Source organism: Xenia sp. Carnegie-2017, unplaced genomic scaffold (assembly GCF_021976095.1).
Source record: "Xenia sp. Carnegie-2017 unplaced genomic scaffold, XeniaSp_v1 HiC_scaffold_12, whole genome shotgun sequence".
NCBI classification, from domain to species: domain Eukaryota; kingdom Metazoa; phylum Cnidaria; class Anthozoa; order Malacalcyonacea; family Xeniidae; genus Xenia; species Xenia sp. Carnegie-2017.
The window spans coordinates 115,717-129,494 of record NW_025813425.1 but is presented as its reverse complement, the minus strand read 5'-3'; the positions used below and the strand labels follow the sequence as shown (position 1 = coordinate 129,494).

The following is a 13,778-nucleotide window of genomic DNA, read 5'->3' as shown; positions in this document are numbered from 1 at the left end:
GTGATAAAGACCTTGAGGTTCTACATGCACACTTCAATGGTCATTCCAACTGCTGTAACCAAACCAACGATGTACGCTAAACCGCAAATGATTTTTATCTTATGTTGACTGAAGAAAAGTTTCAATGGATGAACTATAGCACGATAACGTAGAACGAAAATGATCAACATAAGAACATCATAGAAGTTCCGCTTATTTTAAACAAACTATCTATACACCTTGCATATGAATGAGCAGTTTAGCAAAATTGGAACAATGTCAAATTGAATGAGAAATATGCATAGCAATGCCTGCAGGTCAAATATTGCAAGATGCAAAACAACAAAGTATTATATATTATGTTCTTCAACAGAATCTTCCGTTTTGAAATTGAAGTGATCACAAGAACATTTCCAACAATGTTAAATACACATATTGCGACAAAAAGAATTGCAACATCTCTCGTTGTTATTTTACGGATAGAGCAAAGTACAGTAAGCATTCTGGGCCAGTTCAACTTTTTGTCCAGTTCGATATTAGTTTTACTGACAATTGAGTATTCTTTATTTTCGTAATAGCTACTTTTAAAATAAATATGCGTAGAATCCGTATCAAGAGGTGCGGCTGAGGTTGATTTGGCAAGTCTTTGTTGAAATAGTGGCTACTTTAAAGGAAGCTGCATGTTTTGAAACGTTAAGGAATGTAGTCTTCTTCAGAATTCATATGTGAAATTATGCAAGTACATCAATTGATTTTTTGCAAGTGAAACTCATGTCAGTTTTTCATTTTCTTGTTCAATAGCTCTCTCCTAGTGAGAAATTTATTTTCCAAACATTTTATTGAAAACATTTAAAAATCTAGCTATATTAAATATTGAAAAGGCAGCCCTTAAGAAAATAATATCATGCTTTCCTTGCAAAACTCAATTTCTCATCATTGATTAATTTGCTCGTCGTTCAATTCGGGTGTTACTGAAATACAATTATATTTCAGGGTAACTTAGTAATAAGTACTTTTCTATTGCTTGAATAGATTTTGAATTATCTCGTTCAGAAATTTTTAAGTTCGGCCAGTAAACACAATATTTAGATATAATGGCCGGAAAGATAACTGAAGACAAATATAAGGCCAACTCGGCCGATCAACGATGAAATGAAATTGATTAAGTACAGTTTTCAAGTTTTCTACAGAGATGCGAGCCATAGCTGTACATATCAACAAATGCTTCAATTTAAACAAGTGCAAACTGGCATCACCTGTACTAGCTGGTATTTGTTAAAACAGAATAAAGCTTCTAGTTAACACTAGAGAAGTAAATTTGTTTTATTGTTCTAGAGAAACTCAAATGTACATGCAAGTCAAAAAATTAATCTACAAAATATGTGTTAATGCCGAGCGAACAAGCAGTTTACACACATGGTCGAGGTTCATTTTGAAATTTGACAGGCAAACAGTGCGTTCAATGCAGGGGAGGTAATTTCCCATTGCTCAACTGCTATCCACTTCCTAACACTGATCTGAAATAGACTGGATAACGTACAACGCTTTTTCTGATGCCAGAGCCGCCATATTGGAAGGTCTCACTTGATACAAAAAAGTAATCATAATGTCAATCATAAACATATTTCTACAAAATCCGCTATGTCATACATGCCTTTAAGTTCCGAACATAACTGACCTACCTCGTCATTAAAGCTCTGTCGAAAATTATAGTTGGGTTTCACTCCTTGAGGAGGACCTAGAAATCGGATGATGAAAATATGGGCACCCGATTACTCTGGCTTCGACTTTCGATTGGTTGTTGTAATGCAATGCGCTATCTACTTTATTATATATATCTCTGCTTCCTAACCACAAAGACCTACATATGTTGCTATGCGACATCCATGAGTCTAAAATGAACCCGGAAAATTATTGTCGTCATCATTCTTCATCTCACGTCATGGCCTACGCCCGTCAGGCTCACGCTCACAAAGCGAGGCTTCAAAATCACCTCATGAGTATTCAAAGAGGACACTTTCATTCCACTGATTGCTTGACTTGAAATATTTTTGCTTCGGCCAACCATTGCCCAGATAGCTTGTTCTGGATACACGCTTTCTCGTCCAGTAGCTAATTAGTAACGTCATGACTCACTGACTGCAAAGCATAGATAACCTTTTTCATAACGAGAGATAAAAAGTAATTTACCTGCTAATTTGGATGCAACTTTGAAGACTTTAACTTGTGGAGGATTATAGATTTGCGAAATTGGAGAATTCTTTTGGCGTTTTTTCTCGTTTGATCAATGCTCGGGCGATTATGAAGTAGGTCGCAGTCATGATTATTATAGGAAAAATGTAGACGCAGACATAAAAAAAGAACAATTCGTAAATAAGATAATCACCTCGAGGATCCAAAATGCACCCTTTAATAGTCAATCCAACAGTGGTAACGAAACCATTAATGTACGCTAAGCCACAAAAAATTTTTATCTTTCGTCGACTGAAGGAAAGTTTCAATGGATGAACTATTGCACGATAACGTATAACTGAAATGATCAACATCATAGAAACTCCGCTTACTTTAAATACAGTACCTACGCCACTTATATATGAACATCTAAAAATAAATGGGATACTTTCCATCTGAATAAAAAATATGCTAAGCAGTGCCAGTACGTTACATATTGCGAGATGCATAACAAGAATGTCGTAGTTCTTTATAAATGAAATCTTCCGTTTTAATATCAAAGCGATCACCAGAGTATTTCCAACGATGCCAAATGTACATATCGCAATACGCAAAAATACAAAAGCAGCCATAACGATTCGACTGATGTATCTCACTTATATTTATCTGTTATATTTCAATTGAAAAACTGTTCTTCAGTTTATATACGTAAAGTTTAAATGTTTGACTACTGTACTGTCTCGTTGAAGTTAACATCGCTTTTAGCTATGTTTGCATGCTGTATATATGTGTACTGTATTTCTCTGTGTGATGTGTATTTAAATGGACCAATGAGAAACTACGAAAACTTCTATTTTATAATCATACCCATCAACCATAACAACAAAGAACTTAAGTTACTAACGTCAAATTACAGCTTTATAAAAAAACGCGTTCTTCAAAACCAATTGAGTTTGCTATTTGATTGAACGAGCAGCTTTAGTGGAAACATAATAGTTCTTTGACCAAATTTAGAAAAATATCACGAATCATCGACAAACCCTTTGATCAAATGTTTTCCGATGCTAAAAGTCGTGAAAATAATTAAAATATATAAGACACCAACAAATGACTGTTTTGCAAGTATTGAATTGCACAATACATGTACTTCATGCAATATATATATAGATATATATATATTATATCCTGTGTCCCAAGTGCAGGAGTCATCAATTTACTATGGTGATAGCCTGGAGGGCACATTACAATACATTTTGTATGTATATATATATTGCAACATATACTTTTTTCAGCAGAATTTTTTAACCATTTTTTCACAACAATATATTTTCCGAATTATCGTTTATAACTAGGAGTTACTATCGCAAGGGAAGTGCTGCCCCTCCACCAAGTAAGGTAAAACAGTTTGGAAACTGCTATTGCGTGTTTTCCATCATTTATCATCTGCCATAAACAATACAATAATGAATGGTAAAAATAAAAATACAGCAAGAAACCGCAACAACTCGTATACTTTGTCATTGCATAAAGACAAGCTAATTGTGTCATCTTTTATTTTCAAATTGTCATATAAATCAATTTATAGAAGTAGATGCAAGAAGTAACACTGTATGTATGTATAATTATGCTAATTTCAAAATGGAATAATTAGATAATCAGTTTTCAAAGCTCATTTTACAAAAATTTGCATATTGTCATTTAGAACTCGGCCAATAACAATTAAATCATGTTAACCGGAGCTTAAATGAAATTTTCCAACAGCACAAGATCAACAGAACAAGATCAACACATCCATTAATACAAATTGTTATATGGTGTCATATATGTATCTCTTAAGTCTCCCTGTGCTTCTTTGTTAGTATATCATATGTTTCACCTGGATTCATGTTACTCAGTTGTTTTAGCAAGGAATCACTTTTATACACATACAAACTTGAATGGTACAGTCGTTGCAGTCATTGTTCATAGCATTTCCATTATTGTTCGATTTGTGTCACTTTCTTTTAGACTGCTTTTTGTGAAGCTCATTCGCCTTATTAATTGTAACCTGAGAGATAATTTAGTCTAGCGCAAATCAATTTTTTGCAATACAACCAATACAACATGATGCATGGTTTACTCGCCATGTTTAATCATGATCGTGACTAAAACACCACAGTACATACGAGTACATACGAGTAACATAAATACATACGAGTACATACGAGTAACATACGAGGTAACATACGAGTAACATACAGATCAACATTTCTGGAACAAATGAAATACATTGATATTTGCGTTTATTTTTCCTTGTATTTGTGTGGACTTTGGGGCAACCATTTGATGGATTTAAATGCTGAAAAGGTATTTTACTTTTATACTACATTCATTTGTATGTTTTAGTTGAATTTGTTATAGATGTTTTGTCGATGCGATTTGCCAGTATTTGAGCGCTTTTTGAAGCACTTTCACCTAGGAAATACATATTTATGAAAGCGATTATACATTCATTTTGACTCTGAAGATGACTACCGTTAAGGTTGTCGAAACGTCAGTCAACAACAACAAAAACAGTCCGTCTCAGGACTATACGTAACAGTGCAACTCTCATTTAATTCAAATATATATAATGTACATTTTTTTCATGTAGCACGTTTTGAAAGCATTATTTATACGTTGTTTATTTAATCGCTTTCATAAATATGTATTTCCTAGGTGAAAGTGTTTCAAAAAGAGCTCAAATACTGGCAAATCGCATCGACAAAATATCTATAACAAATTCAACTAAAACATACAAATGAATGTAGTATAAAAGTAAAATACCTTTTCAGCATTTAAATCCATCAAATGGTTGCCCCAAAGTCCACACAAATACAAGGAAAAATAAACGCAAATATCAATGTATTGAAGAAATTGTGTTGTTTCTCATTTGTTGACCAGAAAATAGTCGTATGTCACTCGTATGTACTCGTATGTTACTCGTACGCACTTGTATGTTACTCGTATGTACTCGTATGTCACTCGTATGTACTCGTATGTTACTCGTATGTACTCGTGTGGTGTTTTAGTCACGATCGTTTAATCATAGCATTCCAATTTCTATCCAATCGCCATGCACAAACGACGCACAGTTCACCTTATATGGAGGTGAGTGCTTCAATGCTCAATCGATTCTCGTCAGTCATACGTTTTAATCATAAAAAAAAAAAAAAATAAAAATAAAAGATAAATTCCTTGCCATTTTGAATGAAAACATTTTTTTGATTCTTTTAAATGTCTTGATTGTTTTGATTCTTTTGAGTTTTTAAAATGCTTTTTGATTAAAAGTATGATACGTTGTTTACTCAACCGAACAATCGTCCGCATGTTTACAAACGTAGAAACGGACTATATTATAAAACTGTAGTTTTGTTTCCATTATTTCCTTTATAACATTTTGATAGAACCTTTTTTCCGATGATTCTGTGCGACTGCGATAAAATGATGTATAGTTATCGCAAAGAGCAAACGTTTCATCATATTCATAGTTCATATTTCATGGTTGAACTCACACCACGCGTTTAAATTATTTTTGACGTTTTGTTAAATCCACACCGATATTTCAAGTAATAATAAAAGCTCGAACGACAATAAATACATGCTTACACTATATTTTGCTCACCGTCTGACCATAGAGCGCAAGATAAAATATGTGAACCGAGCTGGCTAAATACGGCACGGTGAATCGATTTCATGTGTTTTTCGCCAAACGAGATATGTGTAATTGATGTCGGTAATCACTACATTTTGGTATCTACTGTATAACGTTGTTTAGGCCCCATATCTATTCGGATTCCAGACATTTAAAATCAAAGAGAAACTGACAGGAGTTCCGAAAGGTTCTACCTTATTGTGATAGTTCTTCCCCCCTCATTCCGTAATAATCCCCCCCGGAAATGTTAACAGACAGAACGACCGACCGACACAAATCGAGATTTTACCTCTATATAGGTCGAGTAGAGGAATGGGCCGAGACATGTCAAGATTAGTGTGCTGCCACGCTGATGCGTGGCAGCAATGAGTAATTTTCTAAACAAAATGTGCTCTTTTTTATCACGTTTTCTTCTTCATTCATTAACAAAGTGTATTTCATCAAAGTTAAAACAAAGACACGAACATTTACACCAAGTGAGAGTCAGTTTATTAATTCTACCTTTGAATCTCCGGAAGAACACCTGTTGTTTACATATAAAGTTTATACCACAGATTAGAGAATTCAATGCTTGTACTACAAGATGGAAAAGTAAAACATCTTGAAGTAAAAAACCTAGAAGTCAAGTAGAAGTCATTAGATGTCTGATATAATGACCGATAAACAATATCACAACATTTTATGCACCAATATATATACAGATCTCAGCAATAAGATATTCAGTTGGTGCAATATCATGCTTAATGAATTGATTGCATACAAAACTTATTTGGGGAAAATAGGCGATTTGTATTATCGGAAATCGGTTTATTTTTTAAAAAGAAATTTGCACTCTAAATTTCCAAGTGTACAGCAAACACCGTATAGGTGTAAATTTACACAATTTTTGTGTAAACGGACAAATTACACCTCTGCGAGTGTTATGTTACCTTTTGAGGTGTATTTTGTTCCAACAAAAGTGTTAGGTTTACACTGATTTGGTGTAGATCGTATATTACCTATATCTGGTGTAACTTTACACCAGACTTTGATCAATAATCACTATTAATGTGTTATAACACAACAATAGTGTCATGCTTCTATGGAAAGTCGGCTTTCGCTTTATGGAAACACTTGTACAAAAATATAAAACATTAAAAGCACTAAATTTCATTTATGGAAAATAATATACTTGTATGTTACATGGTTTATTAATTTTCACAATCTGAGAGGTCATATCTCATTCTTACATATTTTCTCGAGAATCCATGTCTATTTATTGTATATACATCCAACGGATGATAGTCTATTAGATCATCATATTTAACCGTCTCAATATTGTTGAGTATTGCTATTTCGTATGAGTGTAGGTTTTTAACATATTTCAATGTATGCATTTGTTTACAAATAAAAAATGCATCCCCATTAGCAATGACTATATCTTCGATCATCAAGATACATGGCAGTATTGATTGCTTATACACAAGTGCAGCTCGTTTGTGGTACTTGACTCCATGAATTGATATCCAATTAGCCCTGAAAGTAGACAGTGGTAAACTTTGAGTCACGACAGTCGGTAAATCATTTGCGGGCAAAACAATTGATTTCATAGGAACTTAGTACGGCATATCTTGCATAATATAGTCCCCAATTATCGATTTTCAAGTGTGGCCCAAGGCAGTGAACTGGGTACAAGGTACAACAAACAACGTGTTTAAGATGGCGGAGCAAACCTATATAAATGAGGTGAGAATGTATGCAGTGTACACTATGCAACTTTTCAATATTCTTGATTAAAGGAGGTCAATTAAATGTTTTTGATGTCCAGGAAACTAAAGATGATTGTGTGACACAAGACAATCCTCAAGACTTAGGACAAGAGAGTGATGAAAAAGGTTAGAAGTAGCACACTGACACAGCAATAGAATGTTTTCGCCTTCAGAACAAAAACACAACATTGCTGCTCTTTTGTTTTCTACATTGTCTATAAATTGTAGGTCAACTTTAATTTTGCATAGAACAAGTTTTATTGCGGGAAAAATAATTGTTGATTTCAAATCTTATTTGTATTAGGTATTACAGTTTCCATGCAACAAACCATGGAGATTGAGAAAAATAAAAAAAAACAAGAAAAGGAAAAGAAAGGAACGCATGGTAAACTCTTCTTCTGTGAACTAAACAAGACAACAGATTTTTTTGAAGTTTCAGGCGTCATAAAAAGATGATAGCCTTACTCAGTTATAATCCCAATACCTGACTTAGGCAGTTCATTTTCACAGTACTTTCAAAACATGACATTAGTCAATATATAATTTTGCTGTGGCTAAAAATGCAAAAAAAAGTATAGCAAGATCCAACATTTCCTCTAGCTGGTTATGCCTTGGCAGTAATATGCTGAAATTTAATAGAACTACCTTTGTTTGAAATTCATCCAATATACCCATACAAAATCGACATGGCCTTTTTGCTGAAAAGCTCTCCATAAAGCCTCTGATACCATTGCTGCCAAGGTTATCTGCTAAAACCAAGCTCAAGGTACCTTCAAAAGATCTAATGGACTGCCCTATGTTTAGTTGAACCCCATTTTCCTGTAAAGGGAATGTTGAATGGTCAGATTGTTCTTTTCTGTTTGTTGATACATAAATTATCAAAAAGCTGCAACAAAATGAAATTTCAACACTTACTGATTCTAGCAATGCCACATCAGCCATCAAAGGCTTCAAAACTTTTGCCATACTATACTTTTTTATCCACTTCACAGGGCACAATATGGCAAGATTCAACATTTTAAGGGATGATCTGTACTTTGGATGTATATTTCCTAAAATCCAATAAAATCCACCTATAGAAAAAAATCAGAAGTACTTTAGCATTGATGGGCATGGAATAACATAGCCTTTTATTGCTATACCTAGCTTGTGCACAGTTGCCTTTGCTCCTAAAGGATTTGCAACTTCAAAGTCATCATAGTAAAGAAGAATCTGAAGAGCCTTATGGTTGACTGAAAACAGTGGATGGCGACCAGGATTAAACTGCTCTCCATCACTAAAGTCTCGCATATTCCCATCTAAACTTTGGTGAGGGTTACGAACCTAACAAAAAATTAACAGAAGTTACAGCAGCATATTAGTTTTTGCAATTGTAAACTTTTACTTCAACAACATTTCTTACTTGTGACATGATGTCAATTTGATTAAGCAATTGCTCCAAGACCTTTATTATTGGAATATACTGAAAGGAGTGTTTTTTCACTCGGAACTGACCATTCACTTCAGAAGTTACCACCTCTTCTCCAAGCACTATTTCAATTGGGTCCTACAAAATAAGTAGATAATACATTTAGGTAGTAATTAATACATTATACTATCATGTTCTTATAAGAAGTATTAGAATACTTTAAATACGTACCACCATATTTAATGTTTCCCTTAAATACTTGTTTCGATCCTTTGATGTCTGCAATACTTTTTTTGATGCAGAAAGTGAGGGTGGTGACTCAAGTAATTCTTCGAAACCTTCTATATCTTTAATGTCAACACTGGAATGCTCGATGCATAATTTAACTTGCTTTTTTAAAATAGTCCTCGTTTTGCTCCATTAACTGATAAGTATTTTCAAGCACTGCATCCGTTGCAGTGTCACCAAGTTGATTGAATTCCTGTGTCTTCAAAGCAAACAATGCCATTTCCTTGACTGAAATATACGTATTATGTTTGTTGTTGCAACCCATCTCAATTGAGTCCAGTGTCGAGTCTGCCACTAGATGGTCGTTGTCTTGCGTAATATCGCCGTTCATATCATTGACTTCACAATCAACTGCATAATCAAGGTCACCTTTATGTTTTCGACGCATATGAGATGTTAAAGACGATATCAGTGAATAGGAGCGACAACACGAGTCAAACGGACATTTAATCTTGAAATTGGGTTCATGAACATGATAATCTCGAACATGACTCATATATCTCTTGAAAGAGGCAAATGATAGATGCGAGCAATGTATGTTTATACATTTAAATTCTTGCTCTTTTCTTCTGGCCATTGAACATATCTGAAGCAACGACTGCGAAAATTGCTTTGATTATTAATCACTAAATGGATCAGCATTTACGGTGATTAGCCATAGGCGGCACAGAAATCAGTTTGAATTCTGTTTCTTTATAAAAATCAATTTATGTAAATATATTCCTTGCACATAGCTGTCACATACCTTACTTGTATTAAAATTCGAGTCGTACTCATTTTCGCTAAGCTTTAAATTCGCGCGATTTAATTTCGCGCACTTTTTTGACAATTATTCGCGCGATTTAATTTCGCGCACTTTTTTGACAATTATTCGCGCAGCTTTAAATTCGCGCAAGTAGTTTTATGTGCTCGTTCTTTTTGGTTTGTTCAAAAGAACTATTAATAATTAACGCATTTATATTGAGCTTTCTTTATTAAGAAATACCTAAATATTCATCAAAAAAGCGATTGGGTGGCCTCAAAAATGGCTTCAAAATAAAGCGTGAGTTCACTGTCCCAACAAGAACTAAAAAATGTAATAAATGATATGGCCTAACAATATACTTTATAAGTCAAACAAAAGTTTAGCTACAGTTCAAATGTGCTATTGGTCTGTTTACCAAAATCAAATATGCTATTGGTCTGTTTACCATAATCAGAGGCAAGATTGAACCATTGTCAGTGGTCGGACATTTGCCTCGAGAGATTTCCCGATTTTGCAAGTTCTTTTTGAATATGGGGCAATATAGAAGCATGTGTGTGACATCAAACTTCGTCGATCCCCATTACCACAAGGAGGCTTGGAGATTCCTATTACCCTAACAGTCATGCAGAACAATGCAAGTTTTAGGATATACAGCAAAATGCAGGCATTCGTGACGGAATACTACGTAGAACCTGAGAATATCCCCACTGAAATTGTACAGGATGAAAATGAAGACATTTTTGATTTTTAATGTTACCAGGACAACTATAAGCATATGTCAATATGTATATGCATTAATAAAACAACTGATTTGCATAACCAACAATGAATGTCTCATATTACACTACAAAGCTTTTCGCGCGGATTATATTTCGCGCAGTACTAAAATTCGCGCACTCAGCGCTGCGCGAATTCTAGTACTGCGCGAATTTTAATACAAGTAAGGTAGCTGTTGTCACAAAAATAACTGCATGGCTCAGAAATAAGTCCGACCTCTGAGTAGAATATAAATCATAATTATTCCATTTTTGATCCCAGTATCATTATAACCGGCGGCTCTTTACCATAAACGTGTCTTGTGCAGTGTGTATAGCCATTCACAATTTGACCGTTTGTTCTGATTTAACTTGAAAAAGTATTTCGTTCGTCCTAAATCTGTTGAAAATGGGGTCTACACTTAAAGAAACATTTTCCGTTGAAGAAGTTGTGAATTGGCTGGATTTAAATGGTTTTCAAGACATCAGCCAAACGTTTTGTGGTAGGTATTGACTTTGCAATTGCATCATTTGTATTTAGTATTTTGATTATTTTACCACTGCAATAAGATTCCGAATTCGGTTCAGTTTGGGAAACTTTTGTGTTGCGCTGTACTATTGCGATGTCAACCGAAGGTACCATGTGCTATTTTACCGCTATATTTTATTCCTCATCGTGCGAATTCTAAATCCGTGACTTTTTAATATTCGATCGATCGTTGCTACTTGAAAACAAATTCTATATTTTGATATCAAAATTATACTTAGACGAGGGCATTGATGGCGATGCAATGTCCTGCTTGACGGAAGATGCCTTAAAATCATTGGTTGTCAGGATTGGCCCCAGGATGAAGTTATTGAAAGCCATCAAACAAATGAACACTAGATGCTCGACTTCTACATCTGAGTCTGCTAGTGACTTATCTACATGTGATATGCTGGCGAAGTGGCAAGACTCCAATTCTCAAGGAAATGCATCAAATCCTGGTGGGCAATCTGGTGTGTGTGAATCACTATCAAGTGCAAGGTAATGAATTGTATTAAAAGACACTGAATTGTAAATATATCTATCATGAGGATGCCTGTGTGTGTGTTTCATAGCAGTGACAACTCAGTAGCAAAGGCAGAAAACAATGGACATCGCCATTTGTTCTTCCTGACTATTTCCCTTTGGTTGAAGAAACACTTGCAAAGAAATTGAGAATGCCAAAGCAAGTTAGATGCAAGTTCATACAAACAATTTACGACAAAATTTGCCTATTTACTGTGTAAGTTCATTCCATCATTTATATTTTCAGCAACTTTCTCTTGATTTTATCCTGCTGTGGTGTATTATGGCATATTTGTGTCATCGAGAATGGCTTTTGTTGTATAGTTCTCCCACTCCAGACCAAAGGCGAGATGTTTGTCCTGCAATAATTGCAAAATACCCTTTTCTTTCTGATGCAAGTGGTGGCTATGTAAGTCTTTTATTTATAATTGTATATAGTCTTTTCTTATTATTCTTATTATGTTTGTATAGTTATAATAAAGAAAAAGACATAACAAAAAACGCTGAAATCTGTATTGTTTGTCCATAAACTTGCATACTGATGGCTTGAAGAATTGTGTTTGTTGCCTCATTTACTGGAAAGGAAAACAAAAACTAATAAAAGTCCTGAGTCTTACTTTTACCAGGTTAGTATTGATTGCAGAATATGGATATTTGTATTTAAACTCAAATAATGCAGTGCCTAACTGCTTGATTAAATTTTTTGTCTATTTTCAGTTTGGTGAAGCAGAAGAAGTTGCCATGGCAGCAAGACCTGGAATGGCCCCATTTTTGGTTATCAGTGGCTCAGTGGATGATCCCCATCTGGATGATATAACTGTTGTTGCCGAAAACCACATTGTAACAAGGTCTGCAGGAATTCTGGATCCACTGGAGTCAATGCTTATATTGTATTACGTATGTAATATTCAATACCCTAAAGAATGTGTCAACACATTTCATTTCCTGCAGAGAAATATCATGAAAGTGTTTGACACCCAAAAGGTGCCGACAAAGGTGTTGGTGTTAATGTCAGAGTTATCGAAACTATGAACCAGAATGTGAACAATAAAATATATGGTTATAGTACAGGATTTAATGATATAATGTAGTTTTATTTAAAGTTTTGTTAAGGTTTTAAATAGTTATGTAAGTGGGGGTTACATTTAATAACTTTGTAGTATTTATTATGCTGAAATTTACTTTCATGATACATTTATATGCTATTTTGCTCTTTGTTTTGTTTTTCAGAGCGTTGTCAATTCAATTTAAGAATGCACTGTCTAATGTATATGTTTACACTACTCTAACTATGCTTACACATTCGTAGTGTAAACATACACTAGAGATATTACACCATTAGAGTGTATTATTACATCCTATTTGTATATTTACCTTTGAGGTGTATATTTACACTCTCTTGATGTAAAAAATGAGGCAAGAGCAAATACACCTGATGGGTGTATTTTTATAATGTCAATTTACACCTCTTTGGTGTTCCTACAGAGGCAGAAATTTACACCATTTTTCGTGTTCACAGTACACTTCGAAATTTAGAGTGTGAAAATCGTATCATAACCGACCGATGGTGCGTTTCACCGATCACTTTCCTCCAGCTGATGTGTGTAACTCTCCACAACTCCCCCAAACTCTCTTTACAACCCACCTCCCCGCCTTGTATGCTTATGTTACGCCACCGTACATAAGACACGTAAGAAACTCAATAAAATTTAAACAATCAGCGATCGTTTATTCTATCATCATTAGACTTTTAACAAGAAGCTGTTTACCTGAGCCCTGCCAGGCGGGTGGCTTCATACGTGTTAGCTACAAGAAATCCATGTACTTAAAAGTTAGTTCGTACGAAAAGAGAGCCAGCCCTCTTTTGCAGCTATAATTGAAAGAATCATATTTTTATGAAAGTCTATGAAACTTCATATAATTTAAAACCAATACATTTAGAAAGAAGCGCGTTATGGA

The 13,778-nt window shown here is 34.5% G+C and overlaps 1 protein-coding gene and 2 long non-coding RNA genes across 4 annotated transcripts; 2 read left to right on the top strand and 1 right to left on the bottom strand.

Annotated features, from left to right (window-relative positions):
* Positions 1-7,872: 7,872 nt before the first annotated feature.
* Positions 7,873-9,379, bottom strand: LOC124446190. Its single transcript, XM_046997022.1, has 6 exons — positions 9,212-9,379; positions 8,975-9,118; positions 8,715-8,895; positions 8,488-8,645; positions 8,218-8,391; positions 7,873-7,977 (listed from the first exon to the last, which is right to left on the bottom strand). The coding sequence occupies exons 1-6, from the start codon at positions 9,215-9,217 to the stop codon at positions 7,873-7,875; spliced, it is 768 nt and encodes a 255-aa protein (XP_046852978.1). The 5' UTR covers positions 9,218-9,379.
* A 1,698-nt stretch (positions 9,380-11,077) lies between these two features.
* Positions 11,078-11,937, top strand: LOC124446276. Its single transcript, XR_006948385.1, has 3 exons — positions 11,078-11,271; positions 11,537-11,795; positions 11,870-11,937. It is a non-coding gene; the product is annotated as an uncharacterized LOC124446276 (long non-coding RNA).
* Positions 11,938-11,941: 4 nt separating this feature from the next.
* Positions 11,942-13,024, top strand: LOC124446264. Of its 2 annotated transcripts, XR_006948377.1 has the most exons (3): positions 11,942-12,228; positions 12,291-12,445; positions 12,537-13,024. It is a non-coding gene; the product is annotated as an uncharacterized LOC124446264 (long non-coding RNA). The 2 variants fall into 2 exon arrangements; XR_006948376.1 differs by having other exon boundaries at positions 11,942-12,445.
* Positions 13,025-13,778: the final 754 nt, after the last annotated feature.

Bases quoted from the DNA above. Each gene is read 5' to 3' on its own strand.
- LOC124446190 (XM_046997022.1), bottom strand. The intron at 8,896-8,974 runs GTAAGAAATGTT...ATTTTTTGTTAG, and splicing joins AAATTGACATCATGTCACAA to GTTCGTAACCCTCACCAAAG. The intron at 8,646-8,714 runs GTATAGCAATAA...TTTTTTCTATAG, and splicing joins GGCAACTGTGCACAAGCTAG to GTGGATTTTATTGGATTTTA.